The sequence below is a fragment of the Trachemys scripta genome, chromosome 11 (assembly GCF_013100865.1).
Source record: "Trachemys scripta elegans isolate TJP31775 chromosome 11, CAS_Tse_1.0, whole genome shotgun sequence".
Taxonomy (NCBI): Eukaryota; Metazoa; Chordata; order Testudines; family Emydidae; genus Trachemys; species Trachemys scripta.
Window position 1 is genome coordinate 73,847,952 of NC_048308.1, and position 24,944 is coordinate 73,872,895.

General features: G+C 43.0%; 1 protein-coding gene across 3 annotated transcripts in view; it reads right to left on the minus strand.

Annotated features, from left to right (window-relative positions):
- The window catches only part of PCNT (pericentrin), a 176,577-nt gene that overhangs the window by 128,773 nt on the left and 22,860 nt on the right, over positions 1 to 24,944 (minus strand). For all 3 annotated transcript variants that reach the window (XM_034786560.1, XM_034786559.1, XM_034786561.1), the window contains exons 14-17: positions 23,986 to 24,562; positions 21,903 to 22,136; positions 12,871 to 13,035; positions 5,285 to 5,431 (exon numbers count right to left, since the gene is read on the minus strand). In XM_034786560.1, the coding sequence (XP_034642451.1) occupies positions 5,285 to 5,431; positions 12,871 to 13,035; positions 21,903 to 22,136; positions 23,986 to 24,562 (1,123 nt within the window). The remainder of the gene's footprint in view (positions 1 to 5,284; positions 5,432 to 12,870; positions 13,036 to 21,902; positions 22,137 to 23,985; positions 24,563 to 24,944) is intronic.

Sequence of the window (24,944 nt, forward strand, 5' to 3'; positions counted from 1 at the left end):
GAGGACATGAGAAAGACTAAAACAGAACAGCAGTTAAAATGGTTTTTCTCTCTTTCTAGTATAGTTTTGTTTAAAGTCGCTGTTAAATCTGCATCCATAGTCTCAGTACATTCAAGTAATGCTGGCAAGTTATATAAGCTCTTAATGACACTTCAGTTTGTTTTGCATTAACTTTCTCCATTCAAGTCTGAAGGATAGAAAGCAGTGCTCTGGCAGAATTTGCTACAGTGCAGCACACAAACTTCAACTGTGAATTGACTCAATAAGATCACATCCCAACCAATGTTTCTCCATTCTTTATCCCAATAAACCTTTTTTGTCAAGAAAACATCCTTTATTCTCTGCTCTCATTTTTGTGTTGATTTCAATATGCTGCTCTTTTAAAAGTGAATAGTGCTTTAACTGCTGGCAGCTATCAAGCACATTTACATCAATAACGTTACACCTGATCACCCGAACAAACCATTACTATAGCAACAACTTTTGCCTCAACACAAAGCAAGTATTTAACTATACTTTTCCTTTGAAGAGGGAAAAGGAGAGACCAGGGTAAAAAGCATTCCATTTCCCTGCCAATTTTCTGCCGTTATTCATTAAACACTGTATGAAGAGCACAAAATAATGTTCGTCTCTAAGGTGCCACAAGTACTCCTGTTCTTTTTACAAAATAATGTGCTCTTCTTGAAGGTACTATTACCAATTTCCAGTTTTTCATCTAAACAGAAAATGAAGTTTCACTGAGGAATAGTTTTGATGTAACAATTCTACATTTTGAGCATTTGCATTGAATATTGGCCAACAACATTAAAATAAACTCTGGGATTCTCCTGAATTATTAGAAGGGAGCACCACAACTAAACTGATACTTTACTCCCTTTCATTTCCAACCCTGACAACTCACCTTCACTTTTAATTTATTCTAAGTACAAAAAACAGCTCATTTTAATTCATTTGCTGTTTCTACATTTCCTGCTTAAGGGCTAGTCTACACTGGCAACACTTTAGCATGGTTTGTGCAGTCACGGCAGAGCGCTGGAAGAGAGCTCTCCCAGCGCTCTTAAACAAAACCCTCCATGACAGGCGTGGCTCCCCGTGCTGGTGCACTGTTTACCCTGGCACATTACAGCGCTGAAACTTGCTGCGGTCGGGGGGGGGGTTTTCACACCCCTGAGCGAGACAGTTGCAGCGCTGTGAAGTGCCAGTGTAGACAAGCCCTAAGACACACAGCCTTTACAGTCTGTCACTGCCCATCCTACAGCCTGGAGGGAATCTTGATTCTACCAAGATTTCTGTTCTGCAAGAGCTTTCCAAACCAGCTAAATTAGGCCTTGTCTACACTGGCAATTACAGCGCAGTAAAGCAGCCTCTCCGGTGTAACTCCTGAGGTGTACACACTGCCAAGCCACTTAGTGTCCAGAAACTCCTCAGCTGCAGCGTTGCAAAAAAAGCACCTCCACGAGAGTCAAAAGAGCAGAGGCTCCAGCGCTGTATTGGCAGGGTAAACACATTACAGTGCAGAAAGCAATCAATTGGCCTCCTGAAGTGTCCCATAATCCCTCAAGTGGCCACTCTGCTCATTGGTTTGAACTTGGCTGCCCTGGAGACATGCGCCCCTCCCTTTCAAAGCTCCATTTCTGATAGCCCTGCATGCTGTGCCAGTCTGCTCTGGGACACAAAGCCAACCATTAATGGGGAATGCTCCTGCTGCTGAGCACAGAGGCAGGCATGTGTGCAGAGAGAGAGAGAGAGAGTGTGAGTGAGAGAGAGTGAGAGACAGACAGACAGACAAGATAGCTGGAGAGGGAGACGGGGGCTGATGTCAGGGTTTCCCCCTCCCCAGTGCCGGGTTTACAATGGTGCCAGTGACGCCATGGAGTCAGGCCCATGCTCATAAGGGGCCCCGACCTGCTCCGCTTGCACTGCTCCCCCCGCCCACCACTTGCTCCTCTCGGCCGGCCTGCCTGCCGGCTGGCCGAGAACTTCTCTCCACCCCCTGTCCCACCCCCTGCTCCTCTCTGCCCCCTGGCCAGACCCCAATGCACCTCCAGCTCCAGGCAGTCTCTGCTTCCCACCACCTGTGGGGCCCCACCTGTCTCCCTGGAGCTGAGCTGGCTGGGACTGGTGCAGAAGCCCGGCCAGTCTCAGTCAGGTGGGGGCAGGGGGAACAGCATGGGGGGCTTGGCTGGGCCCCTCCAGGCAAGTGCGTCTTCAGGGAGCTGGCCGGGCAGGCCCTGGCTGATCGTGCCATTCCCGACGCGCCGGAGTGATTCCCCACCCCAGGACCAGCCCTGGCTCCGCTGCCATCTCAGCCCAGCAGACACAGTCTCCTCCCAGCAGATCAGGTGAGTGCAGCCGGGAGGCAGGACATGGAAGAGTGGGCCTCTGGGGGGGGGGGGGGGGGTTTTGGGGGGGGGAGGGGGCTCTGAGGGCGTGGGGAAAATGTGTGTTGGGGCACTAGAGAGTGGTGGTTCTGTGGCGGGTGCTGGGCAGTTGTGGTGAGGCTATGAACGGGGATGCTAGGCAGGAGTGGTGTTGTGCATGGCACTGTGCATTTGTGGGGTGGGGCAGGGCTCTGGCCATAGGGAGTCCGGAGGGGGTGTTGGGCAGGGGGGTAAAGGGGCTGCGTGGCATGGCATGAGCCCGCCCCCAAGGGGAAGGGGCATGCTGGCAGCACAGGGCCGGGTGGACCACTGTGCATCTGGCAACTGCTGGTTTATAAATAGTAGCCTCGCACTGGGCTGGGTGGAGAGGGGCTGCCCGTGCCATGCCATGCCATGCCCCATTGCCTCTGCCTGGCCCCTTGCTCTGGGGACTGAGCTCCCCATGCCATGCACCATTGCCTCCATGGGGGCCCATAAATATGTTTGGCACTGGGCCCACAATAGATTAATCCGGCCCGGCCCCGCCCCTTCCCCAGGACTGGTTGCTTCCTGACGCTGTCTGAACTTTCAAGACAGCATGCTGACATACTCTCTGACCTCCAAAACACACTGTCTCTCCCCACCCACCCACCCTCTCTTTCTCTCTCTCCCTGTCACACTCTCCCCTCCAGTTGAAAAGCAGCTGGCAATGTAGTAGGATGCCCATGGAACAATGGGATTGGGAAACCTGCATCATGGGACACTGTGCCTGCCCCTGAGGCACTGCAAACCTTTCCCAAAGCACCCTGCGGCCAGTTGCACAGTGGGATAGCTACTACAATGCACTGCTCTCTTTGCTGATGAAAGAGCTGCTAAAGTGGACGCACTCCACTGTCACAAGGAGCACAGTGTGGACACGCAACAGCGGTTTAATTCCAGCACTTTTATTAAAGTGGTATAACTTGTTGCGCAGAAACTTGCCAGTGTAGATATACCCTTAGATTAATCACTCTCATTCTTGGATCCATCTTTCCGTGCAACTAGCAAAACTTTCACAGAATCATAGAATATCAGGGTTGAAAGGGATCTCAGGAGGTCATCTAGTCCAACCCCTTGCTCAAAGCAGGACCAATCCCCAACTAAATCCCCAAATGGCCCCCTCAAGAATTGAACTCACAACCCTGGGTTTAGCAGGCCAATGCTCAAACCACTGAGCTATCCCTCCTGCCCTTTACATAACTTTAGAATTTTAGAGCAGCTAGCGTCTCCTCATCCCCGTGAACAGGTGGTTCATGCCACCATGGAGGATGGAAGTCTCATGTCTCTAGTGTCAGCAGTGAAAAAGGAGCTAGTTAGAGGACATGCATCTAACCGGAACTTCTGCATCAGTCATGAAGTCAGCTAAAAGCTGACCAACTGAAGTTTTCTTAAGGCTGTTAGGTAAGAAATATTGACTAGAAAAGGAGCATTATTTTGTATGTCATGATAGGGGGTCCTCATGCACCGAGGGGGTTAATTTTATCTGTTTTAAATCTAAGTACTGATCTTTTACATCACCCTCTCCCTTTCCATTTTTGTCTTTCAGTATCATTAACAGAACTGCCTTCAAAGCAGGACACTTTGCAATATGAATGTAACTTCCAAAATTTTCTTTATACAAATTTGTTATACCATGAAACATCCGTGCTGATATAAGAACATGGGATTGAAAGGGACCTTCCTAGGTCATCGAGCCCAATCTTTTGCTATCATAGGCAGCCACAGCATACAATCCCTTTCAGACATTTATCAAGTTCCACCCTAAAACCCAATTAGGATTCTTGCCTCTACTAGTCTTCTTGGGAGTCTGTTCCACAACCTCACTCTTTTGATGGTTAGAAAACGTCTAATTTCCAGACTAAATTTACGCATGGACAATTTTGATAGTTTTCCAATTTATGGAGAATGAATTTGTCTTAAACTTTAACAAAAGATTGAAACCAATTATTACAATATGGGGATGGAGGGGCCTAGTATGATTTACAGTATTAAAATTAGTTAAACTGTTTTGATGTAAAACAAGGCACCTTGTAATTGCATAAAATTTTCAAGAAATAATTTTCAATTTTGTTTCAAGAAAGTCACAAATGTAGCTTATTTTTTATCTAATACTACTAACATTAATACTTGTGCATTACAAAAAAGTTACTATGTAGGAGAATCATTGTTCAGTTTCTGTAACCAAGAGAGGCGGTTTATAGTAGAGGTAGTGTTTTTAGATATCAAAACATCAGCCTTGATACTCCCTTCATTGTCCCTCACAGGTGTGTCTGCACCTTCTTTCATGCTGCCCCTGATGCCTCAAATTTCTGTGCCAAGCCATCTTCCTTGACACAGCCAAACCTCTCCTAAACCTTACCCATCTCACCTGCAAGAAACAAAGGGCAGGACAGGTAAGCAATCAAACACACAGAATCATCAATATATGCACATGCCTTAAGAGTAATTATTGTCACCTTTGTCCATCCGTTCCTCTCCCTTGTCTCATACCCTAACTTCAACACAGGGATCATGTCATTGTTTGTTTTTGTGACATATCGAGTACATTTTTTTCAATACCAGAAAATTAAAATATTATATCTCAGGAGAATGGAATAATCACTGAAAGTAACTGGATAGGTTCCCTCCTGTAGCAGCCACAACCATGCTGCATCACAACTTTTTCTCCACCCACTAAGGTACAATGCTATCCTCATAACACACTAGCTAACAGAAGAAGCCAACAATGCCTCAAAAACTAGTTAATATAAACCAATGACTGCACCAAAGTGGTATCCTCTGTACAAATACATCTTAATGGGGAAAGGGGGAGGAGAGGAAAGCTATGTTCAAACAGGACACAAGGAAAGTGCAATTAAAATCTAAGCCTCAGTATTTTCACATACCTGGATGATTATATTTGTCTTTTCCTGTATCTGTACTGATAACTCCTCTTTCTCCTTTTCGTAATGTGCTTGTGCCTTTTCTGTCTCTTGTATCAACACCTGCTCCTTGCTGCGCCAGGCAGTCTTCCTTTCAGCTTCAAATTCCTCCTGCATTAAAAAAAAAAAAGTTAAAAAAAAAGATTCCCAGGCCAACCAACCAAAAACAATTTGCAGAAATCTAACTAAAAATTACCAAGAAGTGTGGCACTTTAGAGAATATTTACGTAGATGAAGGGACTATCTGGAAATGTCAAAAATAATTCCTACACGGTTTTCAATAAATTCACATAACATATTCTCACCAGTACCATTACTTTATCAAGTTCTCTGTTAAGATCTGAGATATGGTGACAGCATAAAAACTAGTGCATCTCTGAACATGGGGGCATCGAAGCACCTACATGTAGAGCTGTACTGTTCCTTGGCATAGCATCTGAATGAACAACACTGTTCCTCACAACTGTTCATTAGAGATTATTGTCCCCAAAATATAGTATTTCCCAGGAAGACACTAAAAATATCAGAAATGCTTATCTGGTATAGCTATCAATACCAGACATAGTGCTTTCTAGAGAGAATATTGGGTATGACAACAACAACATTATAGTTACACTGGGAGATTTACCCATATGCTTGTAAGAGTAGCATTTGGGAGAATTCATTAATTCAAAGGATCCAATAGAAGCAAATGCAGAGAATTATCTTTTGAAACAACTAAAAATTATACGGAGATAATATATTTAAAAAGTCCACTAACTCTCTTCAACCCAGCAGTCTTAACATTCAAACCCAAGGAATAATATTGGCAAGTGATGCTTAAATTGAAGTACATTTGAAAGTGCTTAATCACATCTTGAATTTCTAAAGACATTTCTGGAGGCAGCCACGTTGGTACAAAATAGCCTACCAATGACACTGTATTAAAGGAGGAGTTACTTACTCTACGGTAACTGAAGTTCTTTGAGACATTTGTCCCTATGAGTGCTCTACTTCAGTTGTGCACGTGTCCCATACACCTTTGATCAGAGACTTCTGGTAGCAATGCCAGTTCAGTCCACACAAACGCCCTAGTTATCTTCATGCCCCATGATAAGGGTATGTAAGGGCAGCATCAGACAACCAAATTCAGTTCCTTCTCTAACTCCGAGTCTCACAAAGGAAGACTCTAAAGCAGAAGGGAAGGATGGCACCTAGTGGGCACCCACAGGGACAAATATCTCAAAGAATTCCAGTTACTGTAAAGGGTAAGGAAGTCCTCCTCCTCCTTCAAGTCATGTCCCTATATCGGTGCTCCACTTCAGATGACTCCTGAGCAGTACCCTGTAAAGGAGGTGGATGTTTTGGAGCCAGATCGAAGACTGACTGGAGACTAACAATGACAAGGTGGAATCTTGCTCTAGAGGCAGGTATAGAATGTAATGTTTAGAAAAAGGTGTGAACCAAAGCCCACGTGGCAGCTTTGCTTATTTCTCCAATGGGAACATTCTTTAATGGGGTTATGGAAATAGACTGATCAAGTGGAGTGAGATATCATAGAATATCAGGAAGCTGAATGTCCTAGTTGATGTGGAAGTCTGAGGTTACCTTGGGCAAAAGTGCACGTGTGACCAGAGAGATACCTTTTCTTTAATAAATGTGGTGTACAAAGAATCAGCTATCAAAGCCCGCTAACTCACCAGTTCTCCTAGTGGAGGTAATAGCCACTAAGATTGCAGTCTTCACAAACAAGTGTGGAAGGGAACATTTAGCCAGTGGTTCAAGGGGAAGCCTCATTAGAGAATTGAGAACCAGGTACAAGTCTCACTCCGGTGTATGTTGTTTGACATGAGGAATAAGATCTGATAATCCTTTGATGAATCATGAAGTAATGAAGTGAGTAAAGACTAAAAAACCCTTGACTGAGGAATGGAAAAATTGCAATAGCCACTAGATGAAATTTAATGGAACTCCAAAAGAGGGCCCCAGTTCTTCATACCCAAAAGGTAATCCAATAATATTTATTGGATAATATTTCAGATAATATTTCAACAAGAGACAGGTACCTTTGGAACCTCTTCCTCTTCTGCAGGTATGTTTTTCTAGTTGACTCATGTCTACTATTGAGCAAAACTTCTTGCAATTCTTTTGAACAGGAGATCGCTACCCATAAGATCCATCTATATGCCAAGCCTTGAGACGCAGAGCTATCAAGTTGGGGTGAAGACCTTCCACCGAGTCCTGGATTAGTAGGTCAGGTATTATTGGTAATCAAAGTGCAGGGCAAGAGGAGGGGCAAATCAGGTATGGGAACCATATCTGACTAGGCTAAACTGGTGCAATTAGGAAGACTCTGGTTCTGTCCTGCTTGATCTTGTTTAGGATTCTGAGGAGCAATGGCATCAGAGAATAGGCAGATAGGAGGTTTCTGGACCACAAAATGAGAAAGGCACCTCCCAGGGAATGACAACTAACACACCCTCCTGAGCAAAGCATTCAGCATTTTCTGTTCAGAGCTGTGGCGAAGAGATCTAATTCTGGAGAACCCCAGGTAAGAAACATCAAGGGGTTAAGGTCCCATTTGTTATCATGGCAGAAGTGTCTGCTCAAGTTGTTGACAATGATGTTCTGGAAGCCTGGTAAGTATGTGACAGAACTGAAGATTTGATGGGCTATGCACTAGTTCCACAGATTTACTGTTTCTGTACAAAAGGAGGAGGATCTTGCTCCTCCCTGGTGATTTATATTGTACATGCCGGCCATGCTGTCTTTATCCTCATTTATCACAATCATAGATAGAAAATGTCTGCAGTCAGATCTGACCACTCTGAGCTCCAGCAGGCTGATGTGGAGAATGGATTCTTGAGCTGCACATTTTCCATGAATGGTATGACTTTGAAGACAAGCTCTCCACCCTATATGAGACGTACCAGTCACTATAGTTATAGCTGGAGATGGAGAAGCAAATGGAACTCCAGTGCATACTGTGAAAGGTTGGACCCCTTGGGAAGCCACCTGTTATGCTGAGATACTACTGAGTGTAACCTGTTCTGCCAGCATGGACCCTCTTTAACCTGTCTTGCTGAGCCAGGCTCTTAAAACCTCCTCTAACACACACACACACACACACAGCGGAAGGGCCACACCCAGCTGCAGATCAACTCTGGTAAGACTCAGTTTAAGGGACTTGTTTCAGCATATCCCTCGGCCCACGACACTTCCCGCAGCCCCCATTGTCCTGGGACGGTGAACCACGGCCAGTGGGAGCCGCGATTGGCCGAACCTGCGGACACGGCAGGGAAACAAACCAGCCCAGTCTCCCAAAACTAAGGAAAATAACAAAAACTAAAAGTAAAAACTATTCCCTAAAGGCAAACCTAGCTAAACAAGTGAGCACAAGTTGATCCATTTCAGGCTGAGGCATCTGAGAAAAAAAAACTTAGGGAAAATAACCTAATGGCAGCCATACTGGTTCAGACCAATGGTCCATCTAGCTCAGTACCCTGTCTTCCCACAGTGGTCAGTGGCAGGTGCTTCAGAGGGAATGAACAGAACACACAATCATCGAGTGATCCAACCCGTTGTCCACTCCCAGCTTCTACCAGTCAGAGGCTAGGAACACTCTGAGCATGGGGTTGCATCCCTGACCACCTTGGCTATTAGCCATTGATGGAGCTATCTTCCATTACCTTATCTAATTCTTTTTTTAAGCCAGTTATACTTCTGGCCTTCACAACATCCCCTGACAATGAGTTCCACAGCTTAACTGTGAACTGTGTGAAGTATTTCCTTTTGTTTCCTTTAAACCTGCTGTCTATTAATTTCTTTGGGTGACCCCTTGTTCATGCATATGTGAAGGGGTAAATAACACTTCCTTATTCACTTTCTCCACACCATTCATGATTTTATAGATCTCTATCATATCTCCTCTTAGTCCTCTTTTTTCCAAGCTGAATAGTCCCAGTCTTTTTAATCTCTCTTCATATGGAAGCTGTTACATACGCCTAATCATTTTTGTTGCCCTTTTCTGTACCTTTTCCATTTCTAATATATCTTTCTTAAGATGGCTTGACCAGGACTTCATGTAGTATTCAAGGTGTGCGTGGATCATGAATTTATGCAGCAACATTATAATGTTTACTCTTTTATTATCTATCCCTATTCTAATGGTTCCTAAAATTGTTAAGCTTTTTTGACTGCCGCTGCACTTTGAGCAGATGTTTTCAGAGAACTATCCACAGTGACTCCAAGATCTCTTTCTTGAGTGGTAACAGCTAATTTAGACCCCCATTATTCTGCTGGGATTATGTTTTCCAGTGAGCATTATTTCATCTGCCACTTTGCTGCCCAGTCACCCAGTTTTGAGAGATCCCTTTGTCACTTTTTGCAATCTGCTTTGGACTTAACTATCTTAAGTAATTTTGTATTGTCTGCAAACTTTGCCACCTCATTGTTTACCCCTTTTTCCAGATCATTTATGAATATGTTGAACCGCATTTGTCCCAGTACAGACCCCTGGGGGACACCATTATTTACCTCTCTCTATTCTGAAAACTGACCATTTATTCTTATCCTTTGTTTCCTACCTATTAACCAGTTACTGATCTATGAGAGGACCTGACTTCTTATTCCATGACTGATTAGTTCGTTTAAGAGCCTTTGGTGAGGAACATTGTCAAAGGCTTTCTAAAAGTCCAAGTACGCTATATTCACTGGATCACCCTTGTCTACACATTTACTGATCCCCCTCAAAGAACTCTAGTAGATTGGTGAGGCATGATTTCCCTTTACAAAAACCATGCTGACTCTTACCGAAAAAATGGTGCTCATCCGTCTGCTAATTCTGTTCTTTACTATAGTTTCAATCAATCTGCCTCATACTAAAGTTAGGCTTACCGGCCTGTAATTGCCAGAATCACCTCTGGAGGCTTTTTTAAAAATTGGCATCACATTAGCTACCCTCCAATCATCTAGTACAGAAGCTGATTCAAGCAATAAGTTACATACCACAGTTAATAGTTCTGCAATTTCATATTTGAGTTCCTTCAGAACTCTCGGGTGAATACCATCTGGTCCTTGTGACTTATTACTGTTTAGTTTATTAATTTGTTAAAAAAACTCCTCTCATGACACTTTAATCTGGGATGGTTCTTCAGATGGGTCACCTAAAAAGAATGGCTCAGGCGTGGGACTCTCCCTCACATTCGACACTGCCCTAGATACCACTAGTATGGAGCACGAGGATAGCTAGGACATATGTGCAGACTGAATACAGGCGGCTATCAAAAGACTGATCAAAGAAGCATGGGGTGCATGCACACCTGAAGTGGAATATCCATACAGAAACTACACAAAGAAGAATCTGTATTTAAGCAAGCTGAAAACTGGTTTATAACTTCTAAAATGAAGATCTCACACTGCCAGTATTACAAAGTATGCCTCTGTCAGTGATATTCAGACCTCATTTACTATAGTACTGTAACAGTACCACAGGGGAAATATTTTGTTTTTATATATATAAATTATTCTCACAGCAAAATGACTGACCAAGTATTATTTTATCAACTACAGTAGGTTAACAACACAGTAAATGTATCCTGACTGGTTAATAATTAAATCACACATGTCATGCGCTGCAAAGAGCCGCAGGAGATGCATTAAAAAGCCAACTGCAGCTTGCAAGCCTCAGTCTGAGTATCACTGCTCTATATCAAGCTAGTTGTCATGAAGTAGACGGAGAAGTAGTCAGAGAAGTAGAATGTACTTTCAGATCTATTTCAAAGACTTGTTCTGCTGAGAAATCAGCTTCTTTCCATACTTCCAAATGCTAAATGGGATAAAATGTTTACAAATCTCTTTAAAAAACTGAAGTTTTCATATTAACATACACAAGCATATCGCAAATCACAACTGAAGGTAAAATATAGTCCTTAAATGCATGATCGTGTTTATGGCACATTATGCATTTATCTCTGAATAGATATTTTACAAAGGCCATTTCTTTTAATACCTTACTGTAAACTGAAGCGTTAAGGACAAAATGCCAGGTTTACATTATTTTTATACAGTCACTCCTCGCTTAACATTGTAGTTATATTCCTGAAAAATGCTACTTTAAGCAAAATGATATTAAGCGAATCCAATTTCCTCATAAGAATTAATGTAAAAGGGGGGGGGGGAGGGGAATTACGTTCAAGTGAAATTTTTTTTGCCAGACAAGAGACTTTTTTTTTAATTTATATATACATACATACACACACAGTATCAGTTTTAAACAAACAATTTAATACTGTACACAGCAATGATGATTGTGTAGCTTGGTTGAGGTTGTGGAGTCAGAGAGTGGGATATTTCCCAGGGAATGCCTTACTAATAAATGATGAACTAGCACTCGGCTGAGCCCTCAAGGGTTAACACATTGTTGTTAATGTAGCCTCGTACTCTACAAGGCAGCACGAATGGAGGGAGGGGAGACAGCATGGCAGAGAGAGACTGTGTGTGTGTGTGTGTGTGGCCCCTTTAAGTACGCTGACCCCACTCTAAGTATATTTCCTTTTTAAGTAGATCAGCAAGTTGAGACAGCAGCTGCTGCCAGCAAGTTCCTTCCATTCTGAGCCCTGTCATGTGTCCCCCCACCTGCTCTGTGGAGATGGGGTAAGGGAGACACTTTGACATTAGTCCCCCTCTTCCTCCCCCCTTTCCCCACCCCCACCCCCCGCACAGCAAGCAGGAGGCTCCCAGGAGCAGCTCCAAGGCAGAGGGCAGGAGCAGCACATGGCAGTGGGAGAAGGGACAGCTGAACTGCCCAGCAATTGATAGCCTGCTGGACGACTACCCCATAGGGAACACAGGGGAGCTGATGGGGGGCTGCCGGTCCACCCTGGCTCCAAGCCCCCACCAGTTAGCTCCAATGGGTGGCCCTTTCTGCAAGCAGTGGATGAAGCGGACAACTGCCAAACAACGTTATTAGGGAGCATTGGGCAACTTAAAATGAGCATGTTCTCTAACTGATCAGCAACGTAACAACGTTAACCTGGATGACTTTATGTGAGGAGTTACTGTAGTATTTTTTTCAGCATTGTTTGGGTTGTTCTCCAATTTAGAATACACCTCATTACAAAGTACATGTACAACGTATTACAAAAAAATTTAAACGCTTTTATCCAAAAGCAAAAAGGAGAAAAGTAAAAGGAGAAGACATCTTAAAATAGAGGCTCCCTCATGGACCACATCAATTCCCATTCATGATTGCATAGCATCTCTGTGGCAAATACAGTAACTGCTTACATAAAAAAGTGATGTTAGGAACATAATGTATTTTTAGTCCCTTTTAATGTGATTTAATTGACAAACAATCAGAAGAGAGTTAGACTCATGTGACTAGCAAGTAATCTGGCCCAAAAACCATTTTAGGAATTGCTAATTTATCTTTTCCATTTCCAACTTCTGTGTCTCTAGGACTTTATAAAGACAATCCGGGGAAAAGGTTTTATAATAATTGTTCAACCTCAGAAAATTGCATACATTTTGGAACATTTGGAATTTGTTAAACATTTTAGCTTAGACCTCACCTTTAGCTGTGTAATCTGCTGTTCCAATAATACCTCTGACTGACATTTGAGCAGTTCAATCTCATCCTGGAACTGAAGCTGCTGCTTCAATTTCACCTCCTCAAACTGAGCTAGGAGAGCTGTTCGCACACTTTCCACTTCAGAGGCAGAGGCAGAGGCATACATCTGTAAGATTTTTTAATCAATTTTATTATTGAGAAAAATCATTAACTCCACCCCCAAATCCCAGTGATTTTCCCTTCAACACTAAGGGCCAGATTCTCAGCTGGTGTGAACTGCCATACTCCACCTCCATCTTTACTGAAGGAAACCAGATCTTATCTCTGTGCAAGTTCGCAAAGATACAGGCAGGTGGAAGTGGAGGTGGAGGATTCTGAGAGAGGAGCTTGACACCAAAGTACTACGAAACAAATGGCCTAGTTAATCTAATGATCAACTCAGATTGGCAGAGCACACCACCTGCTTGCGTCTTCTGATGCCCATCAGGCTGATGGAAATACACCAGAGAAAGAGTAGTCAAACAAATGGCAGCTGTGCCTCATTAAGACAATATAACAATTACCCAATGACTAGTGATATTGGGCTTCTAGGAAAATTCCAGCTGCATTCTTCTTTGTAAACTGAATCACTGTGGCCATTAGACTGACAGGAAATCCGGTTTCCAGGATCAAGGCACTTAAAGCATGAGAATTTTCACTTGACCAACAAAACTAGCTTCCCAGGCGTATACTACTTCTACAGAAAACCCAAAGGGACAGGCAGTACATATTTTCAGGTCAACCTAGAGGTCCTCCCCATAAATCCAAAGGAAATTAAGGTTTTCCCCAAAGGTAAACAACTTTTGCAAGGGGGACATTGCCATTCAAACTCTCAAAAATTGCATTTATGATTAGCAATCCCATTGCTCATTACTGAATTTTGCAGTGCAATGAGTGAAAAAGCAAAACAATGTATCATAAAAAAGGGAAGTTACTAATCTTATAGTAACTGAGTTCTTTGAGATGCGTGATCCCTATGGGCACTCTGCCTGTGAATGCACATGCACTGCATGAGCCTGAGACCAGAAGATTCTTCCTAGCAGCGCCCACTGGTCAGTGCCTGCATCCTTGCTCTCCTCATACTCCATGCCGAGGGCATAAAGGGCGGTACTGGCCAATCACCTCTCCTGTTCCTTCTCTAACCTGAATCAATGGATAGGATCTGAAGCAGAGGTGAAGGAGGGCACATAGTGGAATATAGATAGGGATCACATCTTGACAAACTCGTTACTATAAAGGTAAATAACTTACCTTTCTTCCTCAAGTGCTGATCCCTATGTGTATTCCACTGTGGGTGACTGAAAACTGGAGGCAGGTGCAAGGCTGCAAGCAGTAAAGATGTTTGTAGGACCTCCACACCAAAGAATGCATCAGCTGTGGAGGCTTGAACTAAGGCATAATGTTTCGTGAAGGTACAAACTGAATTCCATATTGCTGCTTTGCAAATACCAAGCAGGGGCACCTTCTGCGCAATGCTAACGAAGCTGCTTGTGCTCTAGCGGAATGAGCCCTCACACAGTGTGGGAGAGGAAGTAGAAGACAGCCCAAAATCTGCTTAGCGAGTCTGAGAAGCTATAGCTTGTCCTCTCATTCATTCCACAATGGCAATGAACAATGAAGGCAGCTTTGTGATAGATTTCATTCTTTGCAGGTAAAAAGCTAATTATGCTTCACATCAAGGGAATGAAGTCTCTTATCTTCACTGGTGGCAAGAGGCTTAGGGAAAAGAAAACAGGTATGTGTTTATGTGGAAATCCAAAACTACTTTAGGGGTGAATTTCAGGTGCAGCCGTAGTGAGACTTTGTCCTGTACCGTATATGGTAAATTGGTCATAAGGCTTTACTCCTGCATCACTGCGCATGCACAGAATTTATGTCCCCCACAGATTTCTTTTGCTTCCCTGCAGAAAAATGACTTCTGACAGGGAAGTAAAGGGAAGGCGCAAGAGCGGTCACGCGCCTCTCCCTGGCAGTGCAAGCAGGTTGGTTTGGGCGCCCAAAGAAACCGGTAGAGACATAAATCACCGCCTGGAGAAGGGTGGGCAGTCGTGCATGAGTGTGCAAGAGAAGCACACTATTCCTCTCGCTCACTTTTGCGGCACACTTGGCATGGAAGGGCTTCTGAGTGTTTATGAGGAGGTAGGCGTGGGGCAGGCTCTGTCCCCTCAGAGCAGAATGTAGCAGCCTGCTTGCTTAGTGAATTGTTCCCATTGTCTTTGTGAATTCCCCTAGGAGTATAAAACAGGTGTGAAAGTTTTAATTCTCCTTTGCATTGCCAGAGTGGTGTAAAGGACAGTATGGCCTTATAAATGCTTATGGCGCTTTAGTGATTAGAACTGGTCTAAATTTTTGGACTGAAAAATTTCCTATCAAAGTGTGCTCCATGAACTGTTTGCTACTGAACCTTTCTGGAGATGTTCGGTAGCCAATATAAATTTTGAGTTTGATTCTCCAGCCCTTACTTGCTCTTCAGTTGCCTATGATGTAACTCTGAGCTTATGGCTGCATATATTTGTTGACTAATAACTAGAAAGAAAGGGTCAAACCTAGCTAATTACTATTAGGAAAGGGCATTTGGGGATTTCCTCCAATGCTCCCCACTCCGATTCTTCATCCATTGTATAGCAGTTTAAATAAATTAGAGAAATAATTGAAACCAGAGTGATTATATTGTGTTATTTTGACAAATAAAATATTCAGAATTTTTCAGAATTTTAAAATACTATGTGCAGAATTTTTTATTTTTTGGTGCAGAATTCCCTTAGGAATAATAAGGGCTCTAAGATCACTTACCTTTCTGGCCAAAGTGATGGCAACAAGGAAGGCAACCTTCATCAACAACTAGGACATTGAACACGTAGCTAACGGTTTAAACAGCGACCTAGATGATACCAAGAGTACTAAATGAGATCCCATTGTGGAACTGGTCTCATTATTGGTGGAAAGGTTCTAATCCGGGGTAGGCAACCTATGGCACGTTTGCCGAAGGCGGCACGCGAGCTGATTTTCAGTGGCACTCACACTGCCCTGGTCCTGGCCACTGGTCCGGGAAGCTCTGCATTTTAATTTAATTTTAAATGAAGCTTCTTAAACATTTTAAAAACCTTATTTACTTTACATACAACAATAGTTTAGTTATATATTAAAGACTTATAGAAAGAGACCTTCTAAAAACGTTACTGGCACGCGAAACTTAAATAAAGACTCGGCACACCACTTCTGAAAGGTTGCCGACCCTGTTCTAATCAAACCCTTCAGAAACCAGACTATCACCGAGTGAAGATGAAGTAGTCATCAATTAGTAGGTGGCCATGTGCTGATTGCCGCTAGGTGAACTTAGCCAGCTAAAGGAAAGCTGCACAGTCTTCAGAGCAAGAAGATAAATCCAGAATAGCAGGATGTCTGCTGTCTCATGGGACATATGGTGTTGCTGGGCTCACATACAGAAATATTTCCACTTGACTATGTATTATTGTCTGGTGGAATCCTTTCTGGCATTTTTAAGAATGGCTCGAACGACTTTCAAACACGATAGTTCTAGGTGTGAAACCCATCCAAACATCAAGCCAGGAGATGACAAGAGACCAGGCTGGGATGTTTGACCTTGCTGCAGTCATGGGTCAAGAGATCTAGGACAGACTGGATGCTGATGGGTGGACAGGTTGACATCTGCCACCTGGGAGTCAATGAGGATGATTAGCACTGTGTCCTGTTGGAATTTGAAGTTCTGCGGAAGATCAAGTGGGATGGGAGGCAAGACGTACCTCAGATGACCCATCCAGGAAAGTAGGAGAGCATCACTCTTGCAACCATGACCCTGAGTTCCTCTGGAACAGAACATGCTGCAATTCCTCTTAATCTGGGATGAGAAAAGGTCCCAAAGTAGGGGCTCCCTACTGAGAAATGATGCTGCTCACTACAGAATCATGTAGTTCCCCACTCATGGCTGGTGGCATAATCCCTACTGAGGCTTTCCACCAATGAATTGTGAGCACCCAGAAGGTACACCGCTGACGGAGTAAAGTGGTGCCCCAAAAGTTCACCATGTATATGCACAGTGGGATGGATTTCATCCCTCCCTGCTTGATGACATAGTATACAGTCATTATGTTTTCTGACATTACCAGAATATATCAAGATCATATGAGCCGTAAGAATGCCTTACAGGCTTCCCAAACTGCTCTTAGACACAGGATATTTATATGCATTCTGGTCTCCTGAGGTGTCCAAGTGCCTTGTACTGTGCGGTCATCCATGTGGGCTCCCCAGCCTAATAGGGAGCCATCCATAATTATAATTTTCTCTGGTGTGGGAAGGAGGAAACACACACACACACACACACCCCTGGGATATTCTCCCACTTCAGCAAGGCCTTCAACCTTAGAAGGAATCGTCATGGCGTGATTGCTTAGCACATACACTATTCAGAGTCAGTGCAGACTTGCCAATGGTCATGTAAGTACATGACACCAGATGCCACAATAGCATGAAGCATACCCAAACTGATGTTCAAGTACTGGGCACCACTTGGTAGATTAACATCCTCATGAAGTGGAACCTGTCCAGGACCGATAAGCTCCCACCCTCATTGACTCCAGGTCTCCCATATGAAGTCTGTATTTTGTATTTTGGGGGAGGGATAGCTCAGTAGTTTGAGCATTGGCCTGCTAAACCAAGGGTTATGAGTTCAATCTTTGAGGGGACCATTTAGGGATCTGGGGCAAAAAAAAAAAAAATACTTGGGGAATGGTCCTGCTTTGAGCAGGAGTTGGACTAGATACCTCCTGAGGTCCCTTCCAACCCTGATATTCTATGATTCTATCAGATTCAGGAATCTTCTCTGTGTTTACACCAGTTCCCAGGTATGTTAGGATATGGAGCGCTCGAAGAAGAACCTGATGTGCCTTTGGTGACACGAGTGGATTTCTACATGAAAGTATGCCTCTTTCATGTTGAGAGCTGTGAACCAACTGACTCTATTCAGGGACAGAATTCCTGATGCCAGTGTAACCATTCAGAATTTCAATTTACAAATAAAAATACTGCATTGGATGTCAAAAATGGGTCTCCATCCTCCCTTTTTCTTGGGAATCAGGAAATACTGAATAAAACCCTTTTCCCCTGATACTGAAGTGGTACTCATTCTTTTCCTGCTCTCTTAAGAAGAGATTCTATCTCCTGAAGGAGGATCTCTTTGAGAGAGTGGTCCCTGAAGTGGGATGCACAAATGGTTTTTGGAGGGATGGTGAGGTGAACTCAGTGGTATAGCTGGAATGGATGATATTCAACACCCACTTGCCTGCAGTTATCACACTCCAGTTGTGGGCAAACTGTGCTAGGTGGCCACCAAAGCAGACACCAGAATCCAGTAAAGATGGCATCATTGAAGGTTCTCAGGACTCAAGATTCCATCAAAGAGCTCTTTTGGCTGGGGGATAAGGTTGGGTGGATGCAGAGGAAATGGTAGGAGCAATCAATCTAAATTTTCATGCCCTCTGTTGTTTACAAGGCAGCTCAGAAGATCGTTGATAATTGAAGGGTTGTGACGACAGCCTGGGTTTGTACAACTGCTTGTAATATTTTCTTAACAGGGCCGCTGTATGTGCGCCCTGAAAGCAGGTTTGTCCTGGAGTCTTTTAGCAAATGCAAAGACTGGTCTGTCTTTTAATTGAAAAGGTTAGTTTAATGAAAGGGCAAGTCCTATCCCATATTTTGGACCACCCCAGGGAACCCGAAGAGTGTAGCCAAGATTCATGGTGATTTGTACAGAGGTTCTGGACACCAACTTTCCCTCATCAAAAAGGGCTTGAAATTGAGCCCTATCTTCTTGTGGGAGTTTATCTTTGAACTCCAAGCACTTCAAATAGTTATTAAAATCATATCAGGACAGCAGCACTTGGCAGTTGAATGTTCACAATTCGAGGTTAGTGGTTGTGAATACCAATCTCCCCTCCCCAGATGGTCCAAGCACTTGGCCTCTTCATCAGCTGGAGCATCCCTTGGGAGCTGTTGCCTGGTGCTTTCAGTGGCTGCCTGACCAACCAATGAGTGTGGGGCAATGTCAGTAAATAAGAACTCTGTTCCCTTAACTGGACAACATAGTGTTTCTCTGCCCTCTTGAGAGTACATGTTGGCAGGCTGTACCATATGGCTCTTGGCTGTTCTCAGCAAATGAAGCCACCCCGGAACACTACCAGACTAAATCCCATCAGCTGCATGATGTTCAGGAGCTTGTGATGTATCCCCTGAACCTCTTCTTGAGATCCTGGAGCTTCTCTGATACTCTCCACAACAGCTCTTGAAATTGCGATCATCCAGTAGAGACAGTGATGCTGGATCAACTGACTCCTCAAGAGATGAGGATGATACCCTGTCAGTACCAGTAGTACCAACAGTTCCAGTTCCTTTTCCCCCTTTTCCATGGGCTCTGGGGGAACCTCTGGCTGATCTCTTGGAGAAGGGTGATGAGACTCCCAGTAGGACGACATGCAGTCATGATACCCATATGTACAAGTCCCATGGACCCCAAGTAAGGGCAGCTCAAGGGGTCGAAAGTAGGCTGTGGAGGCCCCCCAAGACACTGGGTGCCACTGGTCCTGAGGAGAATGTTCCAATTTATGAGGCTGGGATGTGGCCCAGCAGATTCTCAATCCCCTCTCTGGGCTGACCTCTCTCAGTTGAGGTGATGTTGGCCCTTTAGACATTTTCACTTCAGGGGAATCAGATATATCGGGTGCATTTCCATAGGCAGTGTCGGTGGTTCTTACTGAGTGGGGATGCGACAACAGGTGGACAAGATAAGGGACAAACTTCCCTTCTAGTAGTCCCTGTCAACTGTTGGGGTCAAAATCTTTCTGCTGGGAGCTGGTTCCATCATTATGGGAGATTACGGATCCGAAAGGACGAAAAATATCCTCCAGAGTGATAGAAGTGTGTATCCCTTTAGGGCACCACTGGAGCCGATGTGATCGATGGTTCTTTATGAGATCTTGGCAGTTCAGACAATATGCTGAAGTCTCGCTGACTATTCTTGGTTGGTACCGACAGTTCTTTGTCCTTCGGGTTCCGCTGCCTAATCCTGGCCAGTATTGGAGTAGATATCACAGATGTCAAGGTCAGTACTGAAGTACTCCTGCTCTTACACGCCTTCTGGTCAGAACCACGAGACTAAGATGGACCTAAATCCATGGGACCAGGGTGCAAAGACTTGCCTGACTTCAAAGTCAGGGAGGGATCCCCTCTTTGAGGTGAATTTAGAGGGGGATCTGCTCCTATGCTTATGGAAGTGCTTCCTGCTCTTCTGGGGAGCCCGGGGAGAAAGATCTTTGGCACTGCTCTTCCCTGCTTCTGAGTCAGACATCATGGTGCTAGGAGGCACACTTCTGGCTACCTCTACCAGATACACAAGGGGATCCCCCCAAGCCCGGGTCTGACTGGGGCTTCAATGCGTGCTCCATAAAGTTTTTCCTCAGCCTGAATTCCTGCACTTGCCAGGTTTGGCTAGGAAAAGAATGGCAGATAAGCATGTTGCAAAGTGCAGTTTCTCCAAGGCAGTAAAGGTACTGCTGATGATCGTTGCTAACCAGAAAGGAGTTTGTGCAAGAGATACAGTTTTTTAAAGCCTGATAAGCTGGGCATAATCTAACCCCATACTGGGGAGCGCTCCCAGAATTGGGGAAGGGATTTCTAACTAGTTATACTAAGCAAACTAACAGAAGATAACTATAAAAAAATATGTACAATATTTACAGGTTGAAGACAGAGAAGCAGAGGTCTGGACACTGGAGGGCACTGTCTCAGAACATCCAGCAGTACGAAAGAACTGGAAATTCTGCCAGTCCACACCGCCCCTTATACTCTCAGTGGAGAACATGAGGAGAGCAAGCGCATAGATGTGGACCACCAGACATTGCCAGCAAGAAACTTCCAGTCTCAGGCACATAAAGCACATGAGTACCTACAGTGGAATACACATAGGGATCAGTGCTGAAAGAATAAAGTTTAAAACTTTTCTTTTAAAGTATTTTGTTCATTTATTTTGTCAGATGTATTTAGGTGAAGTTCAATTTTAATGATTTGTGACTCTTCAGAGCACACTTGTAAATGTATTTCATTATTTTTGCAGTATATACTGCAATAATGAAATCTTAGTCATCTGAGGCCTCACTACAACATCTGTGGTACATGGCTGAAGTAAGAAAAAGCTAGTTTACTCACGAAAGCTTATGCCCAAATAAATCTGTTAGTCTTTAAGGTGCCACCAGACTCTTTGTTGTTTTTGTAGATACAGACTAACACGGCTACCCCTGATACTAGTTTCTATTGTACTTCAGCAGTAACTGGAAACAAAAAACCACTAACACTAGCCAAGAAGCGTAATTAAAAACGTTTCTTGGACTTCATTCAAGAAGCTTGCTGATGTTTGCTTCCTTCTGTACATACACTAGCAACAAAAGAAGTGGGCAAAGCTTTAAGGAAAAAAGGTAAGAACTTTAATCTCATTTTCGAAAGTGACAGCTACTCAGAAGCCTAAGCATCACTGAAAAAGTCAGTGCTGCTCAAAATAGTCCACTTATTCTCACATTGAACTTCAAGACAATATTTCCCTTCCCTTAAACAGATAATGCAACATTAAAATAAGTCAGTATTGGTTGCACATATTAAACAACAATGGATGTTTAAAATCTTTCAGTTAAAAAAACCTGTAAGGAAAATGAAGGTCTGATATATTTATTTAGCTTAGCTTATCATGCCAGTATACGTGTGTGTCTTTTGTTGTTGATTTTGTTTGTGGATATACTGAAGTGAGTTATAATTTTAATGTACTTTAGGCTAGAGGTAGGTTTAAATGTTTCACGGTTGATTTGTTTCTTTACTTACACCAGTGCATCAAATCAAATAGTATCCAGCTCCATAACTGGGGATTTTTATTTTCAAGATAATGAAATTGAATATGTTCTATTTTAGAAGATAAGCTATTTGAGCAGTCCTTACCTTCTCCTCATGTTCATGCTGTGCTTTTAGCTTCTCGAGCTCTTCCTGCAGCTGCCAGGAGTATGCTTCCTTCTGTCTCTGAACTTCTGCCACATGGAGATCTTGGAGATCTTTTAGTGCTTTTTTATGATGTTCCTCCATATGCAACACTTCTTCACGCAATACATCCAGAGCCTTATGATTTTCTTCTTCCAACATACATCTTTGATTTTGAAGAGCGGTGTTCAAATCTTCCTATAATATTATTCATTTTAAAACAGCAAACATCCCCATTATATCCAGTTCATGAATTGTATGCTGCAGTATTAAAGTTACCCCCTGCCCAGTGAATTTCCAAACCACATAAGTCAATATTTACCACCAGCGTCTCCTGGACCCTGACTGAGCATGCACTTCACTTACCTTTGAATTTATTTTGTAAAACTTACTAGTAATAAGAAATTACATCTCTGTTGGTCTTCTTGTTCCTTCCTACATACAACACTCATCACCACAACCCCCCAACATCAAATTTATTACAATCAGGAGCATGAAGCATGAGACTTCAGTGGAACTTTAGCACCAATTTAAGTGTTGACCTGAAAAGGGATGCCTTCTTGAATCAGGGACAAGGAGTGGCAACTTTTGTGCTCATCTTCAGTATAATCAAGTAGGCTTACAAATTTAGGCTCTAAATAAACCAATACAAAATGATGCCCTTTGTGTCCTTACTCAACAGAAGGAAAATATTCAATAGCATCTGCTGGGACTTTATATCCTAGCAACAAGCCACTACCCTACTTCTGGGATTCGTGATACATACTAAGAAGCTAAAGCACTCTCAAACACCCTTAGAAGATGTTATTTCAATGTAGTGGAAGCGTAACATATTTCAAGACTTCCTAAGTTCTGTTCAAGTTTCTAAAATTATGCAAAATGTGATTTAGCAGGATCCTAGGTTTACTATGATATTGCTGAAACCTCAGAATCTATTAAGCCTATTTTTACATTTAACAAGTTGCTAAGCACTAATTAATGAGGAGGATGAGGTTAGCTACAAAATGGAAGGTTTTTGGAGTGCCAAGTAAGTTGTACTATATATACACACACACATTAAAAGGTAGAACTTAGCTAGATAAACATGCAGTATTGTCACACACTAGGACTGAAGCAAAAGAGTTATTGTCCTATGACTGCCACCTTTTATGCTTCCCCTCAGCCAGTTTAGTCATCAGGGTCCAAAGGAATAAATGATGTTCTGGGCTTGCAGTTTAGAATATTTTTGTATGATGTGCCACTAAGGAAGAATAGAATATCAGGGTTGAAAGGGACCTCAAGAGGTCATCTAGGCCAACCCCCTGCGCAAAGCAGGACCAATCCCCAGAGAGATTTTTGCCCCAGATCCCTAAATGGCCCCCTCAAGGATTGAACTCACAACCCTGGGTTTAGTAGGCCAATGCTCAAACCACTGAGCTATCCCTCCCCCCCAGAATGTCAGTAACAATCTTAAGAATTACCAGCTCTTCCTTATTGCACTGTGGTTGAAGCCATTTTCAAAATATAAAAATTTTGTTTCATGAGGAAAAGCAAGAAACTGTAGGAAGCTGTCCATTCTAGAAGGGTTCATGCAAAACTTGCTTAGAAATTCTTATTTCAAAATCATTTTAAAAATACTTTATACAAAGTAAGTGATTGCACTTCTCCAAAATGATATGCTATGGGAAGTAATAAAACTGTTGAGGAAAATGTATGAACTGTTCTCTCATTTCCAAGCCCTGCAGATTTCAAACATTTCTGCATGTAGTGAAAGTAACAAAGAAGAAAAACTTTGTATTTCCATTCAACTCAGAATCTACGCTTTCATAATGATCATATTTAAATACGTATATGCTTATAATTTCTCTCCTTTTGCCTTTGTTCTTAACAATTAAGAAAACTATTACAAAGGAGTTAAGCAGTAGCTGCTCAATCAATAGAGCATTTCGCAAACAGAACGAAACAACTATGGAAAATCAGTTTCAAAACCAACAGTCTTTCATTTGAAATCAATCTAAACTCAAAACCAAAGAGGATCATCTTACAGTCATGTTTTCCCCCGACTCACCTTATGAGCTTCTTCCAGTTCAGCAGCCATGGCTTTCAGTTTTTCAATATGAATAGTAGCTAACTCAATTTTCAGATTGTCTTGTGAAAGTTGCAGCTCTTCGGAATGTTTTAATTTCAGCCTTTCCATTTCCTGAGTCAAAATTGCTTGATTTGCCTTCTCCTTCTCATGCAGCTGCTCTGCGAAATGCATCTGTAGATCCTCAACAGCTTGTTTGTGCTCATCTCGTATAATCTGAATTTCCGACAGGTACGACGACTCCAAAGAATCCAGATTTGACAAGTGTTTAGCTTCCAAATCATCAATTTGTGCCTGGTGCTTTGCCTGCAGCTCAGCTGTATGAGCCTCAAGCTGAGCCTGTTGTTTGCTTTGTAACGTAGATGTAAGTGTCTCAATTTCAGCTTGGTGCTTGGTCTGCAGCTCAGCTGTGAGGGACAGAATCTGTTGCTTATGCTTCTCCTGTAGCTGTTGACTTTGGAGTTCTAGCTCCTCCACATGCTTCCCTTTCAACTCTTGGAGGAGAAGCTCTTGCTCTGTTGTGAATTTTTGAGTCATAACTTTGTGTTCCTCCATAAATCTAATTTCCAAGAAAATTAGGAATGTTGTCAAACAAGCATTGATAAGATGCAAGGAATAAAAACTAGGCAAAAATTGTTAAATTTGATCACCACATTTTTACCCATTTTATCCATAGCAACACAAAGGAATTATCTTAGAGCAGTGCAATGGCCTATGTAAAGTGAGATGTCACCTCAGGTTATTGCTTAATAGACAAGTGCCCATATTACAAAAATCATTAATATAGGTGGCAGCATCCACAAAGATAAGCAATTAATGTGCACGCACAGAGATTATTCCCTTTACTCACAATGAAGGTATATTAAGAGGGCAGTGTGGGGAAGTCTGCGGTGCCTGCTTTGTAAACACATTCGGAGTTTCAGTTTAGTGTGAACTGAACA